We start from the raw sequence: 17,172 nt of genomic DNA, 5'->3' as shown, positions 1-17,172 counted from the left end.
TTTCTCTAGCTTCCTGTGAGGACATTGCCTCCAGCCTTCAGCTGTTCGAGACCAAACCCTTGCATCAAGATCAAGGGAACACCGCCAAGGTGTATCAGTGCAAGACTTGGATTCTGGTGCAGGAAGAAACCACTCGTGTGAATTATTAAATGTCTGTGTGCCAGTCCAAGACATACAACAGCATGATAGAGTCTGCATCTAGACAAAGCTTATGTTTTAAAGCTCCTCATCTTTCTGGAGGAAAAAAAACAAAAACAAACAAACCAAAACAACCCAGCTTGAAAAGCTTGAATGCAGGAGACTGGTACCAGGAATCATTTTGCAAATAAGAGCAAACTGAGTCAAGGAACAGGAGGTCCCATAATGGGGGAGAGGGCTTCACAGAAGGAAAGATTACACCAAACCCATCCCAGACTTTGCTTTCTAGAGAAAAGCTCCTTGTCTTCTGCATGCCAGCAGTGCTCTGATTGGGGTAACAGGGAAGTGGGGAGAAAGGATGCCCAGGAGCAATCTACTGCCTTCACTGCTTCTGCTCCATGAAAAATGACAAAAGCCTCTTTTACAAAGCCTCAGGGGTCAGTATTTTCTATCCTAATACTGCTACACACAAGTGCAGGACCGGTCTCCATCTGAGTTCACAAGTTACCTTACTTTGTGTTAGGAGCAGAATTTAGTTCTTCTGAAGCCAAACAGCATAAAATTGCCAAAAGCTGACACAGGTCTCTGCTTGGCATTGCCTACTGAAAAGCAGGCACCCCTGGCCAAACCAAGGAGCACATCTGTCAGTAGGTGTTAATGAGACCATAGCATGTAGCAGGCAAGACACAACCAGCTCAGCAAGATCAGACAAAGATCACGTCCTCAGAGGGTTTTTTGAATTCAGCTATTTACGGTTGCACTCAGCTGCCGGGGGATCACTCACACACATCCTTCCTTACACAGATAATTTATGAATTTTAGAGTTAGCAGGATGCCAGTCTGCTCTTTCAAGCTCATCTGTCAAAGCAGAGCTTTGGTCAGTACCTTCCAGGGCTTGTGCAGGAATAAAAAGTGGTATTAAAGGATGTTGCAGGTGTCCTTCTCTCCAAGCCAGCACTGTTGCAGCACGGGGGAGGAAGTTCTGGTTTTTTTAAGCAGAGATGTAAAATTAAATGTCCAAACACTGGTAACCAGTCCTGGTACCACATCGTTTTTTGCAGAAAATCATGGGCAGCTTCAATCTTCATACCTGCCAAGGGTCCTGAATGAAATACTGCTGCTGGAATAGTTGTGAGGTGTGATTTCAGGTTGTCAGGTGACTGGATCAAGCCTTGTAACAGTGGTGAGTTAAAGCAAAAGGAAGGGAGGGGAGAAGGGAGAGAAGGCAGGCAGTAACTCACAGAGAAAACTTTCATTTAATTAGCTGATTATTGACATGCCACTGTACAAATCAGTGCTAAGTATACCCATCCAAGCCAATGTATATGATTCACAGTTTGTCAAAGATATTCTGGAAGTGAGAAGTTACAGAAAAAAAAGTCATCAATCATCAGTTGTTCTTTTATGCTCATGGACAGTATCTTTTATTACATGTAAAGTCAATTTATAACCACTGCAAACAGCAAAAAATAGCTTCAGTCAAGTTTTCAGGGATAGAAAAGGGACACTGCTTGGAGAACAAGAGCTGTGAGTCTAAGGATGGATTCTGCTCCGTTGTTTCAGTGGGATCCACCTGACCAGCAGTGAACATCTGCAGTATCTCTTTATGGGCTCTACTCAGGGATTCTCTGTCCCACTCTAAAACAGTGAACTACAATGATGAAGTGCACCCTAAAGGCTGCCATTACTCTCTGTTGACCATCCATGGAAGTTCAGACGAAGACTGTGGTTTAATAAAGTTAGGTGAGATGAACACTACTTGCTAATGTTCCTTGAAGCTAAATTCATAGGCAAGTCCCTAATAATTCTGAAAATTTCAGATGAGATACCTGGCATGATGCACAAGCCCTTCTTTTCAGTATGTTGAGACCTTGCAGGGCCATCTATGAAGATAAAAGCTGCAAATACCTCTCCACACACACATTTAAAAGTCCACTTGGGGAATTTGAGCTGAAGAGCCAAAAAGAAATGGGTCTTTTTTAATGTGATGCCTTTCCTGCACCCATTTCATGGGGAAGGCATCTGCTGCTGTGCAAGGTTCACTGTGGACTTAACTCAGCCCCAGCATCCTCTTAAGAGTCCTCATGTGCTTTTGCCGTGGTTTGCAGGGAGGACACGTAGTTTAGTAAGCACATTTCAGGATGTTTCTTTGACATGTCAGGAAATATCAAGGGTTTGCACAGTGGGAAGAGGAGCCCCATCCCAAAGCATCTAAGGTGGGGTGCCACCTGAAGACCATTAGGGTGTCCCCTGTCTTCCCTGTCTAAAGATGCATCAAACAGAAGGACTACTCTGGGTATTTTTGGTTCTTTGGAGCACATCTATACAGGCAACAAACAGATGGATGCAAATTTAGCTGCTTAACTAACTTGACTGTTTAGAAATTTAACAAATGAATATTGTTTGTCTGTTAATGTAGGTATCTGGAAACTGGTGTTTTCTGTCTGAGAGAGCAAAATAAATGAAGAGCAGTATCTGAGCACTGGAATTTATCAGACTGGGGAAAAAGGTACACCAGTTGCTAGGAGATGGCATTTCATCTAGAATTTTAGGTAATAAAAAAAAATTAAATTATAAGAAATATTGTTTAGGGTAGAAATCAACCCAAAACAAGTGGTTGTTCATGGGAGGGAGCAAGGCCATCATGCCTGTAGAGGAGCAGGGATGCTGCCCAAGGTCACACACAGAGACTGAGGTGAACAGGGAGGTTATCAGCTTGACCCTGGGAACAAAACCCCCAACAGTGAAAGACACCATGGACAAAACTCCTTCCTGGTTGAAACTGCTGGGAGGTGTGCCACAAAGATAAATAAGAGTTGTACTTCAACCTGCAAATATCTCCTTTGCCTCTGATGAAAGCCCAACCAGAATCTAAAAAATGTGGTGAAACTCAGCTTGCTCCCTCCGGTCATGAAAATTACTGAGAAACACAGCAAAAGTGAATTGCTTGTCAACTCAAGTCCTAAATCCACCAGAATATGCTGGTGAAAAGAAGCCCTGAAAGCCCTACTTTCTTTATAGAATTAAAATCAATAAATGCTGGCTTTTAAAGTGTTTCTTGAAACCAAATGGGTTTCTAGTGGAAGGCAAGCAGGGAGTGGCCTTGGCTGCTCCTTACAGCAGCCCATCACTCAGTCAGATTTGCCCAAGTGGGATTTTAGTCCTCTTGAAATCAAGGACAAAAATGCAATATATCTTAAAAAGGTAATTTCCTCCAAATATACAGAGGTACTGGTTTGTGTGTAACCTGCTCCAGCTCACAATAATCACCTTCCCCTTTTGAGGATGCAGGGTTCTTCTGGGTCATACATAAAGTACCTCTGTGCAGGTCTCAGAAGCAGCATTTGCTTCAACACCACCCCAGGTAATTTCCATCTCAGCCCCCCCTCCAGCCAGGGCTGGTAAGCACTTCTACAGTATTTCATCATGGTGATTACATTGATTTGTAGGACTGAACTGTAGGGGTCCCAAGGGCAAGATGGAAATTCAGACCTTTCATAACTTTGATGTTACCTGGAATCCTGAATGCTGGAGCATTACTTGTTTTGACTTGCTTAGGAGAGTGCTTGTTGGAGGCATTAATAATTTCCTCTGGGTAGCAGCCAAAGATCAGAGTCCATGCTGAAGCCATCTGCCAGAAGGGTTTGATATTGTCAACATGGGTATGGCCAAGCCTAAATAACCACTGGTTGAGGGGATAGATACTCCTCAGAAAATCCAGAGTACTGTCCTCTCTGCTGACCCAGCTTGTCTTCTGAAGGGTAAGTGCTGATTTCTGTGGCCTCTGCAGACCCATAAGTGCTGGCAGGAAGGCAGTAATGTGTACGATTTTACGTTAATGCTGCTGGTGGCGTCTGGTATCTCTTCTTCCTGCAATCCCAGCAGCGCAGATGGTCCTGTCACATCTGGATCTGCACACTTTCCAGGATCCTCTGCAGTGAGGAAGGGCTGGACAAGGACTGGCTGGTTGTCATTCGATCCCTCTGACTGATCCCACCAGTTGAGTGGAAGAGTATCAGCCAGGGAATGTTGGCTGGATTTTTGTCATGTGTGGTTAAGAGCACAACCACCACTGGCACTGATTGCATCTCTTTCATTTTATCCTCTCTAGGTGATCCTGCCTGAGCACAAGGGTTGGACCAAATGCCCTCCAGAGATCCCTTCCAACCTCAACATTTCTGATTGTCTTGATTTTTTTTGACAGCTAAGATTCCTGAGTTTCCATAAATTCCATAGCTGAATGTAAAGCCCCACCAGTGAGAGACCTCACCTGTAGGAAATTGCTCTTTCCACCCCCATGAGAGGCCCAGCCTGTGATGTGAGGTTTTCCATTTACACAGGCATCCTCCAGGAAGGATCTGGAGGATGCTCTGAGGGAGGATGGTAATGGTGACTTGCACCTAGTGCTAGAAGGCATGGATCCTTCCAGCAAGTGACACTCCTGGGTCACAACAATGCCATGTGATACTACAGGCTTGGGGAAGGGTGGCTGGAAAGCTGCCCAGAGGAAAAGGACCTGGGGTGTTTGTTGACATCCAGCTAAACATGAGCCAGCAGTGTGCCCAGGTGGCCAAGAAGGCCAACAGCATCCAGGCTTGTATCAGAAATAGCGTGGCCAGCAGGAGAAGGGAAATGACTGCCCACCTGTACTGGGCACTGATGAGGCCACACCTCAAGTACTGTGTTCAGTGCTGGGCCCCTCAGTACAAGAAGGACACTGAGGTGCTGGGGAGTGTCCAAAGAAAGGCAACAAAGCTGGTGAAGAGTCTGGAGTACAAATCCTATGAGGAGTGTCTGAAGGAACTGGGGCTGTTCAGTATGGAGAAAAGGAGGCTAAGGGGAGATCTCATCACTCTCTACAACTCCCTGACAGGAGCTTGCAGAGAGGTGGTGGTTGGTCTCTTCTCCCAAGTAACAAGCAACAGGACAAGAAGAAATGGCTTCAGGTTGTGCCAAGGGAGGTTTAGATTGGATATTAGGAAAAAATTGTTTATTGAAAGGGTTGCCAGGCACTGGAACAAGATGCCCAGAGATATGGTTGAGTCCCCATCCCCGGAGGTATTCAAGACTTCTACAAGTGCTGGTTAAGTGGTTGGCAGTGTGCTGGGTTAACAGCTGGACTTGATGATCTTAAACCAACATAATGACTCTATGAGCCTGTGATGGCATGGGCACTCTGGGATGCAGTGAGCTTTTCTCCCAGAGTGACTGGAACTGGAAGGGCCTTTGCTTCTGCTGGCAGAGAGCAGAGATTTATCTGCAGGCAACTGCAGCAGCAGCCTCCATCCCTGCCGTGTCAGGTGGGAAGGGCCAGCAGCCCACACTGTCCATCTGTCCACACCATGGCTGAGCCATGGCTCCCTTCAGCCTATGTGTGGGATTTGAATGAAGATCAGAAAGAGAGAACTATAAAAGAGGTTTGTGGGAACCACATGATTTTTTCAGTTTATTTTTAAAATAATGTGTTGTTCCTGGGCTACCAAGCATCAGCAAGAGGGGTTTGTCCATAGGAAGATGATGAGAAATCAACTGAGAGAAGCCCAGAGTATCCTTACTGTTCTGTTTGTAATAATTTGCAATGACTACAAGCTGGTAAAGTGCACCAAAGCCACTTGTGTCCTGGGCTGGATAAGATGTGTGGCCAGCAAGTGATGCAGGTCCTGTAGTACTCCATCCAGCTCTGTGACCTCCTGAAAAAGAAAGACAGGGACCTGTTGGACAGGGTCCAGAGGAGTGCCATGGGAATGGTCAGAGAGATGGAACACCTTTCCCATGAAGACAGGCTGAGAGAGTTGGAGCTGTTCAGCTTAGAGGCCTTTCAATATTTAAAGGGGACTTACAAGAAAGATAGACTTTTTTACTATGGTCTGTATAGACAGAACAAGGGGCAATGGTTTTAAACTAAAAGATAGTAAATGTAGATTAGATAAAAGGAAAAAAATCTTTACTATGAGGGTGGAGAGATACTGGAACATATTGCCCAGAGAAGTTTTGAATTCTCGATCCCTGAAAGTTTTCAAGAGCAGGTTAGATGACATTTTGATCTTTAGAGGTCCCTTTCAACCCAAAGTGTGGTTCTATGATTTGACTTTTAAGCCCTGTGTTCTGATTTGGGGGCCCTTTGCAAACTTTTAAGTCAGCAACAAAATTCCTAGGAAGTATGGGAAGAAACTTCTGCTTTTCTTCCAGTACCAAGGGCTGAAAATAAAGAACCACTTGGTGAATTAAATACCATCCAAATCCAGGGACTGGTACGGAGACCAGCCAGTGAAATAGCAGCCACAGGGCTTCTCTGATGGAGCTCATGGCTGAGCAGCAACTTTCAGACATGAACAATGATGTTTATCCACTTCCCACATGCATGGACTGTGTGCAAGTCAGGTCAGGTCTGCTTATCTCCTGATACAGTCGATATGCAATGCCTGCTACAGATTGGTGCCTTATGAAAGCTCAATAAAGGCAGAGTAGGTGCTGCTATTTTGGTATCAGCTGAAGAAGGAAGAAAAACCACAGGGCAGTCCTGGGGCTCTGATGTAAATTGTGAGAAGTATGAAAGAGGGATTAACATCTGTTAATTTTTTTAAAGTGATCATTTCCTCTTGAGTTTCTCTTCTTTTTAAGATTTCAGGTAGCTGAGATGTGTCTTGCTGTAACCTCATCTGTGACTCAACATGAAGGTCTAGGGGAGCAAGGGGAGAGGGAGAGAGGCTGGTCTGCTTTTCATGTATGGAAAAGGAGGCAGAGAAGCCAGGGCAAAATATTTATAGTGGGGATTCCAACCACCACCTCCCTCACTGGTTTAAAGCCACAGAAGCAAGGGCTGCACATCCTGAAGGAACCAAGGTCATGCCAAAGTGACTGCTGAAGGCTCCCTCTCTGCAGTACCATGGCTCACAGAATCTGGGGAGTCTGGAGAGCCCAGCCAAGCTGAGTGCAGCCCAGCCCAGGGATTTTCCATTTCCCTGGCTGAACTGAGTAAGGATTCTCCTTAGTTCCTCAGTGAATGCTTTGGATTTACACTCACCACCTACCTATGGAAATGGGAATGGGGACTCACACCCACTTACTCCATGCAATGGAGCAGGCTGCGTGGAGAAGATGGATTACTTTCATCTTTGTGATTGCATTTTACCTTCTGATGCCCTGGATGTTTATTCCTTTATCATGTATTAATTATTGGCATTCTCTAGGCTTCCTTCTGTCTTAATCTGATTTTAAAGACATTTGCATTTGAAAAGTAGCTAGCGTGTAAAGCAAATCCTTTGCTTTGCTTCACTATTAATGCAGCCAGCTTTGATGTATTATATTAATGCTGTTTGCCAGGGGTGAAATTAGCTCACCACCTATGAAGAGGCACTTCCTTGGTGAACCTACTGCTTTTACCCACAGGCAAAGCATCTACCTCCCCTAGTGCAAAACCTAGATCCCAATTGCAGAGGCATGGTCACACAACCACTCCTCTCTCCACTGTCTTTGTGGTGTTTGGGGCAGGCCCAGAGGCTCTGGATGGCACCCATAGCACAGGGCACTGTATGCAAACCCCAACCTGCTGACTTGCCACTGGGAAAGGGTGAATTTGCAGGAGGAAGTAAGGGCTAAACACATGCACCAAACCAGAAGCTGGGGGTTGTACAAGGAGTGAGGTGGGTGAATGCAGAGGAAGTGGTTAGAAGAGGACTAGCCAAGATCAGGATTTGCCTAATGGTCTTATCAGGGTTATAAGCACAGAGGCTGATAGGCATGTGTGCTTCAAACTTATTTAACCTTTTTGTTGCAATATCTTGACCAGTTGGGTAATAGAATAAATCAATCCTGTGGTGAGTCCAGTGCAAGTATATCCTCTTTTTTTTTCCTTTTTTTTTTTTTTTTTTTTTTTTTTTTTTTTTTTTTTTTTTTTTATTGCACTGTGTTGTTTACATAATTTAGGTCTTTTGGGAAGTGCCCCGGGCCTGATTGATCTGTTTAAACTGGTGCAAAGGGTGCATGGGGCCACTGCTGTAACTCACCCAGGTTGGTTTAACTGTGATGAGGAGTGGTGAGCATGGGACCATGTGCCCAGAGATGCAGTCAGGCTCACTGCTGTGACAGCACCTGAGCTGTCTCAAGTCATCAGCCTCAACCTAGTGTGGCTGCTGGTGCTGGCTTCCCCTAAGCTCTGCTGAGGTCTGGTACTCAAACTGTATGGAGCAGCCTCCCCTCACTCTCCTCTGGCACAATCTTCCAGATCAGCTGCAACTCCTGGAATGGGAGGGTCTGCTCAACCTGATCCTGCTGTCTGGACTGGGTGAGGAGCAATATTTCTGTGATAGAGCTGGGGAGGGGATGGCCTTTGGCAAGAAGTAGCTCTGAGCAGCAGAGGGTAGAAGTCAGGCTCTCCCAGAACAGCAAGTCTGATCATGGCATTAGCTGATCAGGAACAGCTCAAAATGAATTTTTTCCTTCTTAATTGCCCACATAGAGATTTGCACCAGGTTGAGTTGGTTTTAAAAGCATTTAAGTTTAACCATTACAAGTTCTGCCCATGGACAAGACTTAACACAGCTTCCAGAGCTCATTTACTAAAGGGGTTGGAAAAGTTATTTCAAGTTAACAGCCCACATTACAGTGGTAGTTATTTGAACAGGTGGGGACTGGGGGAAGTAGGGACATTAGCCAAATCATGAATCATAAGCTAATCAGATTGCCACCCATGTTTGCACCAAAAGAAAAAAAATGTGGTGCACGAAAATACCACACATTGCCAACTACAGAACTGACTCAGCAAGGACCCAAACTTTTGTTGGGGTTTGACAGGGTGAGTAGCTACACTTCTATTTTGTAGGGGCAGAAGCTCTCTCTGGAAGCCACTGGAGAGGCTGGCTGTCCTCTGACTCCACCATCTCTGAAGGCCTGGAACTTCCATGAACTCTTTCCTTCCACTCCATCCAAGCAGAGATGAGTTTGGGGCCTTGCACTCTTTACATTCACCCTGCATTGGGTTTGTTCTACTCAAGTGCTCAACCTTCAGATTTGATGTGAGTTGGCAAAGCAAAGACCCCAACTTCAGATGCCCCAGGACACCCCAGGAGCCTCTGCCTCCTCCAGGGATGCTGCAAGCTTCTCTCTGGTGTAGAAGGATGTGTTTAACTGTTTGGGAAGATACAAGTTACAGAGCTGTTCCTTAACCTTCCCAAAACCCAGATGAAGGGCTGTGCAGAACCACGCTGTGGCTCTAAGGGCTGCAGCCATGCACTGCCATGCACTGCCCATGCACCATGCTGGAAGCTCACCTCCTCCTGAAGTACAGTCGCACAGTCACTGAGGAGTCCCTGGGGTAAAAAACATGGAGATTTAACCAGATTAAAATAAAATAAATAAAAACTACACCGTTGAAACTGTTGATGTTAGTGGAATTCGTCATGTCTTACACCTGCGAGCACAGTATCAGATCTAAAGCTCTGAGGCTGCTGGCAGATGCTTGCCTGTTTGTGTGTGCAGTGGAGAAAAGTGCTTGTTTGGTGCTGATTGCAGACTACAGAATAAGAGCAATTTCTCATCCCACCTCCACAGAAGCTATTTAAATAGTTCTACACCCACTTTGAAAGATGCTCAGTTAGAAAGGGAGTAAATCTGGAAGTTATTACTCCTCGAAGGAAGAAGCATCAATAAATAGGTTCTGCTAGGACTGCCGGCGCTCTCGGGGATAGCACCTGCCTGGGAGCTACGGCTCCCTCCGCCTGTGCCGAGAGACAGGTTTTGTCAGGCAGCCCGCAGGGAAAGCACACACACGCTGCAGGAAACAGCCCCGTGGCTCGGGTCCGAGGAGCCCTTCGAGCTGACTCTTTGTCCCAGTGAAGCTCCGGGCCAAAGCCCAGCACAAGCCCAGCTGTGAGAGTGGAGTCGCCTCGCAGACTGCAGAAGGCACCCGGCGCTTCACACCCAGCGCAGCAGGGGAGGGACCCGACAGCAAAACCCAAGAGTGCTAATTGAAAAAAGCCCTCATGAAATACCGGGGGCTAGGGTCATGCCTCACGCAGTCATTAAACGCCTCCCTTTCCCCTCCCTGGGGATTCCACGAACTCACAAAGTGAGTGGACTTGCCAGCTCTTTCCCCAAATCGGTGCAGGTTTAACCCCCTGTGCAGCACCTCTGCAGGGCTCCCGGGGGATGCTGCCCGCTGCCTGCCCACTCTCAGCCACCCGTGCCCCGGGTCATGCTCCCTCTTTAGTAACCCCCCTGCCCAGCAGGCTGATGCAAAACATCAAAGAGAAAAGTTAAACCCGAGTGGGGAACGGGTCCACCAGCTGAGTGCACACAGTCAGGTGTGAGCCAAGAACTTTGCTGCTGGTTCCTCCCAAGATGTCTGCAACACGGGTCACCAAGAATTTCAAAATTCCACCAGATTACATGTTGATAGATTTAGGTGTTTTGGCCTTAGGGTCTCTGTGGCTAATTTTAGTGCATAAATTAATATAAGTCTCTCTTTGGGTGCAGACTGAGGCTCTCATGACTCTCATACAATGCTACTGTCAGAGCCAGCTGCTCACATTTATACCCTCTCAGCACAGACATCCTGCTCAGCAGCACAGCACGTCGAGGCCCTGATCCTACAGCAAGTTTCAGGCAAAGCTTTATTTGTCTCTGGCTTTCCCCAGCAGAGCTCTACCATGAGATTAAGATCTTAATATTTATAAGCCTCTGGTTTTACTATCTGTTTAATGTCACAGTAAATCAGGTGCCTACACTGCTATCCCTACGTCCCACCTGAAACCCTCACCTTCTTAGCAAAGGGCAGTTATGTTTTTCCTTAAAAATAAACTAATTATAAAACCACAGTGGTTTTCTCACATTTAAATAGCCTCAGTAACAGCCAATTATTTCTGAGGACATGAGAAACAGCTGTTGCAATGCCAAAGCTCAAACAGTTACATCTCAGTGATTTGAATGGATAAGAGTTGATATTTTTATTCCCATGTGATATTACCAAGATGTGATAAACAACCATAGCGTCAGTATTAACTTGTGGAGCAAAGATCACTTTAATTTGCTCCAAGGTGAGAAATAGTTTTAATGTAGTATTACTACTGTTCCACAAATAACTATTTGCAAGTCCTGTCTTTCCCTCCCTCCTTTCCCACTCTTCCTTTAGTTTTTGATAAAGCAACAACAACCCTGGGTAAAGGCCATTTGAAGGTAGAGACAGTCTGAGAGCAAGACTAAAATCTTTCCACACTGGGGGGGGCTTCAAAAAACATTTTCCAAAGTTTAGCCCAGCACTGAATAAAAGGAGAGCACTAACTTGGTCTCTCAGGGACATTCTCAGCTTCCACCAGAAGGCAGGCAAACATCACAGAGTTGGTTCCTCTCCTGTAGCCTTCAGGTGAGGACTTCTGCTAAAATCTTTGCTCTTCAGTCTGTCTATAATTGCCCAAATCAAAGTGGGATCTGTGGGTACCTGGCATCTGCAGAAACTGGGCTGCTTTCATTGAGGCTTCTAAATATAGAGCCAAGCCTAGAGCTCCGGGCCACCAGCTCTGCAAGGTTTTATTTTTGCTTCATTCTTTGAAAATCCTTGCTGCACTTAGCCATGGAAAAGTGCATCCATGGTACAAAAAATGGTGGTTTGAGCTAGTTCAGCAATAGGGTAGCATTTTTTTAACTGCATACATGCCTGTCACCAAGCATTTCCAAACATCACAACTAGGCTGAGTTTTCATGCAGCTTTTTTCCCTAGGATCATGGCACACTTGACAATGGTGATATATCAGCTCTTGTGCTGTCCTGCTAGCTAGGAAAGCATTACCAACCCCATTTAGCTGGAAATCTGAGGCCCACAGCCAATCTAATGGAGTGATAGCCTCAAGTTGTTAGCTATAACAATCCAGTCTTGAGAGAGGAGTCCCACTCCACACACCCTGGGATGATGCTCTACTGGAAAGCATGGGGGTGATTCCAGGTCTCCCACTTGGGCAAAGTACATTAAGCACAGATTTACCAAATAAAAAAAGAGAAAAGGGAGGTGAGGGTAGGTTCAGGTGAACACACGACAGCATTTTCTCTGATACATTGTGTGGATTCCAATACAAGAAGCATATTATAAGTCCAGGCTTGAACCCTGTAGGAAAAGTAGATGAAGCAACACCTAGTGCCCAGTGGGTCAGTCAAGGACATTAATCAACAGCACCAAAACTAAGGTGCATCCAAGCATGCAAAGCAGCTTTTGTGTAATTTTTCATATAAAAAAGTGGAAGCTACAATGGACTTCATGCTCCTCCTGAGTTAGGTGGTAGCTGAGCAACAAGCTCTGAGGAATTACATTTTGGAGGCATCTGAAACTACTGCTGGACATGAAGACTCAAAATGAGGAGTCCACACCAATCCACCTTTTTAACAATCTGGCCCCAAGTGACTTGCCACAGATCAGGCAGGTGTTAAGTTGCAAAGTCAGAAATAGAAAACTGATTCCCTCTCCTGGCCTTTCATTTGAGGGCTTGGACAAACTCCCAGACAACTGCCAGCCATATGAAGATACAAATTATTTGGAAGAGTGCAAAGAGTAATGGACCAGGGTCAAAAGCCACCTGCAAGCTTGCAGACTCTTAGAAGGAACCAGTGGCCAGAGCAAACCTGGGGCTTGCAGCTCTTCTATTTTCCTTGTGGGTACATTGAAATTCCCTTTCACCACCCATTCTTCCTTTTCTCCAGGCAGGATTTCTACCGCTTGCTGGTTTGTGCTCCACCATCCACCTGCCTGGTAGCAGATGGAGACAGATTTGTTTCCACACAGCAAGGTAGGCTCCATCTCTGGAGCACTCTGCCTCCGGTGCCTGCCGGGGCTGTGCAGGCTGTGTGATTCCTGTCAGCTGCCATGCTGCCCACAGGGCCTGAGCAGGAGCAATGAAACAGGCTGGAGAAAGGCAGATTTCATCCTGTTATGCAGGAAAATTGCAAACAGCAGGTGGTAGCTCTTTTAGAGAGGCAATCTTCAGAAAAGGATCGATCAGCACAGCCCCTCTCCCTGCACTTGGGCCCAGGCACACATCTCCCATGGTTAACTCTTGCCTGGTGCGACGGGATCCAGATCTGTTCAGGGCCATTGTACCACAGCTTAGGAATCCTGTGGATAAAGCCTGCTAGTGGTGATCTGCAGAGCTTTATTTCTCTGTGCTTTAAAGTGACACCGTAACTGTCTTTGTCGAGATTCAAGTATTTTAAAGGTTAAATATTTAGAGCTGCTGCTAAGTGGGCAGCAGCATGGGTACCTCGAGCATGGGGCAGTTCAGCTGTAAACCCAACAGCTTTCACTTCCCTCCCACACTTCTCCTTTGTGCAGCACTTTCATGCCACAGGCTCATCAACACCCCATTCTCAAAATCTACTTGCAACAGCTACTGCCCGTCCTTGGCACGGGCAGCAAAGCTCACGGGCTTCCTTTTCTGTTTTAAACTGGTCCCCAGAGGCTTAATTTGCAGGCAGTAATGGGATTCCACCTTCCTGTGTCTGACAGAAGGTGCCTCTGTGAGCAGCCGTGGTTCACCTCTCAGGAAGCTGACCTCTTTTTTCTTTAACAGTATTGCAGTATTGGTATGTGGGCTGTGACAAATGTTTCAAAGAAGGATTACAGGGTTAATTAACACACTAATATTTAATCCCACTTCCTCACTATTGGTCATTGGCCCAAGTTTCTGCCCCCTGGACCCAGACCTTTGTAGGCCATAAATATAACTTTCTGCTCAGAATGTTTTATCTTATTATTACTCCCCACTCCTTTCTTCTGCTTCAAGCCCTCGCCTCCTTGCTTTAACAATCCTCCCTACAATCAAATTCTGTTGGAAGGGAATTGTCTTCTCTTGGCTCCAGCTACACAAACTTCATCTACTGTCAGCAACACACCCTTCCATGGCAGGCTCTCCTCTTTTTCCCAGAGGTGCGAGATCCTTAAGTTTCTTGTCCTCAACTCTGCAGAAACAAAGTAAGAAAATTACAGGACAGAGCCCCGGCTCATTCATGCAATGGGCATGAAAAAGCATGGAGATAGGGAAGCTTCTGGCCAAGACAGGGTTTCTGTCCCTCACCTCTGGATCACAGGGGGGGAAGACAAATCCATTAGAGCTTTAATGCTGGGTACAGGTGGCAGGGAAAGCCCGGTGGAACATCTTTACCACAGGATAGTTTCTTGACATCCAGGGTCTTGTGCAACCAGCTTGAAGCCTTTCCCATTCAGTTTCCCTGCTATTATTTGCTGATCTGGCAGAAATGGAACATGCACACCCATCCACAGTGCAATCACCCCTTTCAGCACAACGTGTGCTGGAGCAAGCTGGGGCTCCCAGCTGTACTCTCACCATCCCCTCCAGCCAGGCCCTGCCCCAGATTTGTCATAGGACCAGCTTGCACTGGAACCAAGGGCTCTTCCCGGTAATTTGGGCTGCCGGTGACGGCATTAAGCACCGAGGAGCAGGTGAGTTGAAGCACAAACACGTAGCTGCAGGGATGGTTGGGTGCTTCAGCTGCTCCCCACAGCCTCCTCACTGGATCAGCGTTTTTTGTTTTTTTTCTGGCGTCTGCCACCCCTGCCTATCTGTCTTCGTGGCACCTAGGGCCAGCTCCCGAGGGATGCCAGTCCCATCCAGGGCAGCACCTGATCACAGGCGGCTGAGCCACGTCCTTGCCTCCCTTTTGGCTGCCCCTCCGACGGGCAGCGAGGGCGGCCACGACCACCCGCGCCACGAAGGACGCGTTCACAGCTGCCTTGTCATTTTCTTTTTGGGGGATGTCCCCTATTTTGGGTCTGTTCCCTCTGGCACACTCCCAGCACGGCCCCGCCGCGCTCAGCAGGGGGCAGCAGCAGCAGCGGCGGCACTGCCGGCAGAAAGCGGGGCCGGGCCGAACCGGGTTGCCCCCGTCTGGGGCTGCGGGTGGCAGACCGGGGGCGGGGGAATGCCCCTAGGCGCTGGGCCAGGCCTCGCTGAACCGCAGCGCAGGGACTCCCGAGATCCATTAAGTGCCAGTAGTGCCGCCGGGCAGGACCTGCCGGTACCGGTACCACCCCACCCCCACCTCGCACCCCTCCCGCCCGTCCCGGCAGCGGCAACGTCGCCCCCCCCTCGCCCGCGGGGTTATGAATGGGTGCAGCGGAAGCCCCGCCCCCCCGGACGTGACGCCCGCCAATGGGGGCGCGGGGCTGCGTGGCTGATGAGGTCAGCGCGGCGGTGCCGGGGCCGGGGCGGGGGCGGCGCGCGGGGGGCCGGGTGAGGCGGGGGTCGCAGCCCGCGGGCGGGCAGGGCAGGGCAGGGCAGGGCGGGGCGGGGCGGGGCGGGGCGGGGCGGGCAGCGCGCAGGGCTCTGCGGCTCGCGCCCGCAGCGGCCGCGGCCCCGGGGGAGGGGCGAGGAGAGGGAGGGAGAAGGAGGAGGAGAGGAAGGGAGGGAGGAGGAGGAGGAGAAGGGGGTAGGGAGGAGGAGGAGAAGAAGGGGGGAGGAGGAGGGTCCTCGCTGCCGCCGCCGCTTCTCCGTCCCGGGGGCCATTCAGCGGGAGCGTGGCGAGGAGCGGAGCGGGGCCGGGGCCGGGCGGGGGTCGCCGGGCCATGCAGGGCTTCGTCAGGCTGCGGCGCAGCGGCCGCGGGCTGTGAGCCGGCGGGGCCGGGCCGGGCCGGGCTGGGTTGGGCTGGGCTGGGCTGGGCTGGGCTGGCGGCGCGGGGAGGGGAGGGGCGGGCGGGAGCGTGGCGGAGGAGAGGGCAGGCAGCGGCGGGAAGGCGGGAGCGGGGCTGCCCCGGTGCCCGCCCCGCGCGGGGGGGCCGGCCCCTGAGTGCATGCGGGGCGCCCCGCCGGGCCGCCGCCGGCCCGCCGCCGCCCGCCGCCCCTGAGAGACCGGCGGGGAGAAAGTTGCGGCGGTCGCCCACATGCGCGGCCCCGGTCGGCGGCTTGGGGAACGGCGCCGAGCGGAGGTGGGCGAAGAGAGTTTGAAGCGCTCGCCGGCGGGAAGATGGCGGAGCGGAGCTGAGAGCGGCGCCCGGCGAGCTCGGGCCGCCCCCGCCTTCCTCCGCAGCCCCCCGGACCCCCGCCGGACACATGCAGGCCAAAAAACGCTACCTGACGCTGCTCTCCGCCGGCACCTGTCTCGTCCTGCTGCTCTACTTCGGAGGCGTGCGGCTGCGGGCGGCCCGGCACTCGCCGCCCGGTAGCCGGCATGGCCCGCCCCCGCGCCCCGGCGCCGAGCGGCCCTGGCCCCGCTTCCCCGACGCCCTTCGGCCCTTCGCGCCTGCCGAGCGGCCGGACCCCGAGGGCGGCATCGGGCGCGTCTCCCCCCGGCAGCGGCGGGACGCCAGCGCCGGCCTCTACCGCGGGCGCCGCTGCCGCATGGAGTCCTGCTTCGACTTCGCACAGTGCCGGAAAAACGGCTTCAAGGTCTACGTCTACCCGCAGCAGAAAGGGGAGAAGATCGCCGAGAGCTACCAGAACGTCCTGGCCGCCATCGAGGGCTCACGCTTCTACACCTCTGACCCTGGGCAGGCTTGCCTCTTCGTCCTCAGCCTTGACACGCTGGACCGGGACCAGCTTTCCCCCCAGTACGTGCACAACCTCCGCTCCAAGGTGCAGAGCCTCCACCTGTGGAACAACGGCAGAAACCACCTGATTTTTAATTTATACTCTGGCACCTGGCCTGACTACACTGAAGATGTAGGGTTTGACATCGGCCAGGCCATGCTGGCCAAAGCCAGCATCAGTACTGAGAACTTCAGACCCAACTTTGACGTTTCTATCCCGCTCTTTTCTAAGGATCATCCTAGGACAGGAGGGGAGAAGGGATTTTTGAGGTTTAACACCATCCCTCCTCTCAGGAAGTACATGTTGGTATTCAAGGGGAAAAGGTACCTGACGGGGATAGGGTCAGACACCAGGAATGCCTTATATCACGTCCATAACGGAGAGGATGTTGTCCTCCTGACCACCTGCAAGCATGGCAAAGACTGGCAAAAGCACAAGGATTCGCGCTGCGATCGAGACAACGCCGAATACGAAAAGTAAGTGAGCGGTGCCCCTTTCCCGTGCATGTGTC

At 49.8% G+C, this 17,172-nt stretch overlaps 1 protein-coding gene across 2 annotated transcripts in view; it reads left to right on the top strand.

The window, feature by feature from the left end:
* Positions 1-15,966: 15,966 nt before the first annotated feature.
* The window catches only part of EXT1 (exostosin glycosyltransferase 1), a 179,170-nt gene continuing 177,964 nt past the window's right edge, over positions 15,967-17,172 (top strand). The window contains exon 1 of one of the 2 annotated variants that reach the window (XM_030444371.1): positions 15,967-17,137. In XM_030444371.1, coding sequence (XP_030300231.1) covers positions 16,185-17,137 — 953 coding nt within the window. In that variant the 5' untranslated portion in view covers positions 15,967-16,184. The remainder of the gene's footprint in view (positions 17,138-17,172) is intronic. The other variant, XM_030444370.1, reaches the window with a different exon arrangement.

Source organism: Calypte anna, chromosome 2 (assembly GCF_003957555.1).
Source record: "Calypte anna isolate BGI_N300 chromosome 2, bCalAnn1_v1.p, whole genome shotgun sequence".
In the NCBI taxonomy this organism is placed as follows: Eukaryota; Metazoa; Chordata; class Aves; order Apodiformes; family Trochilidae; genus Calypte; species Calypte anna.
This window is presented reverse-complemented; position numbering and strand designations above follow the sequence as displayed.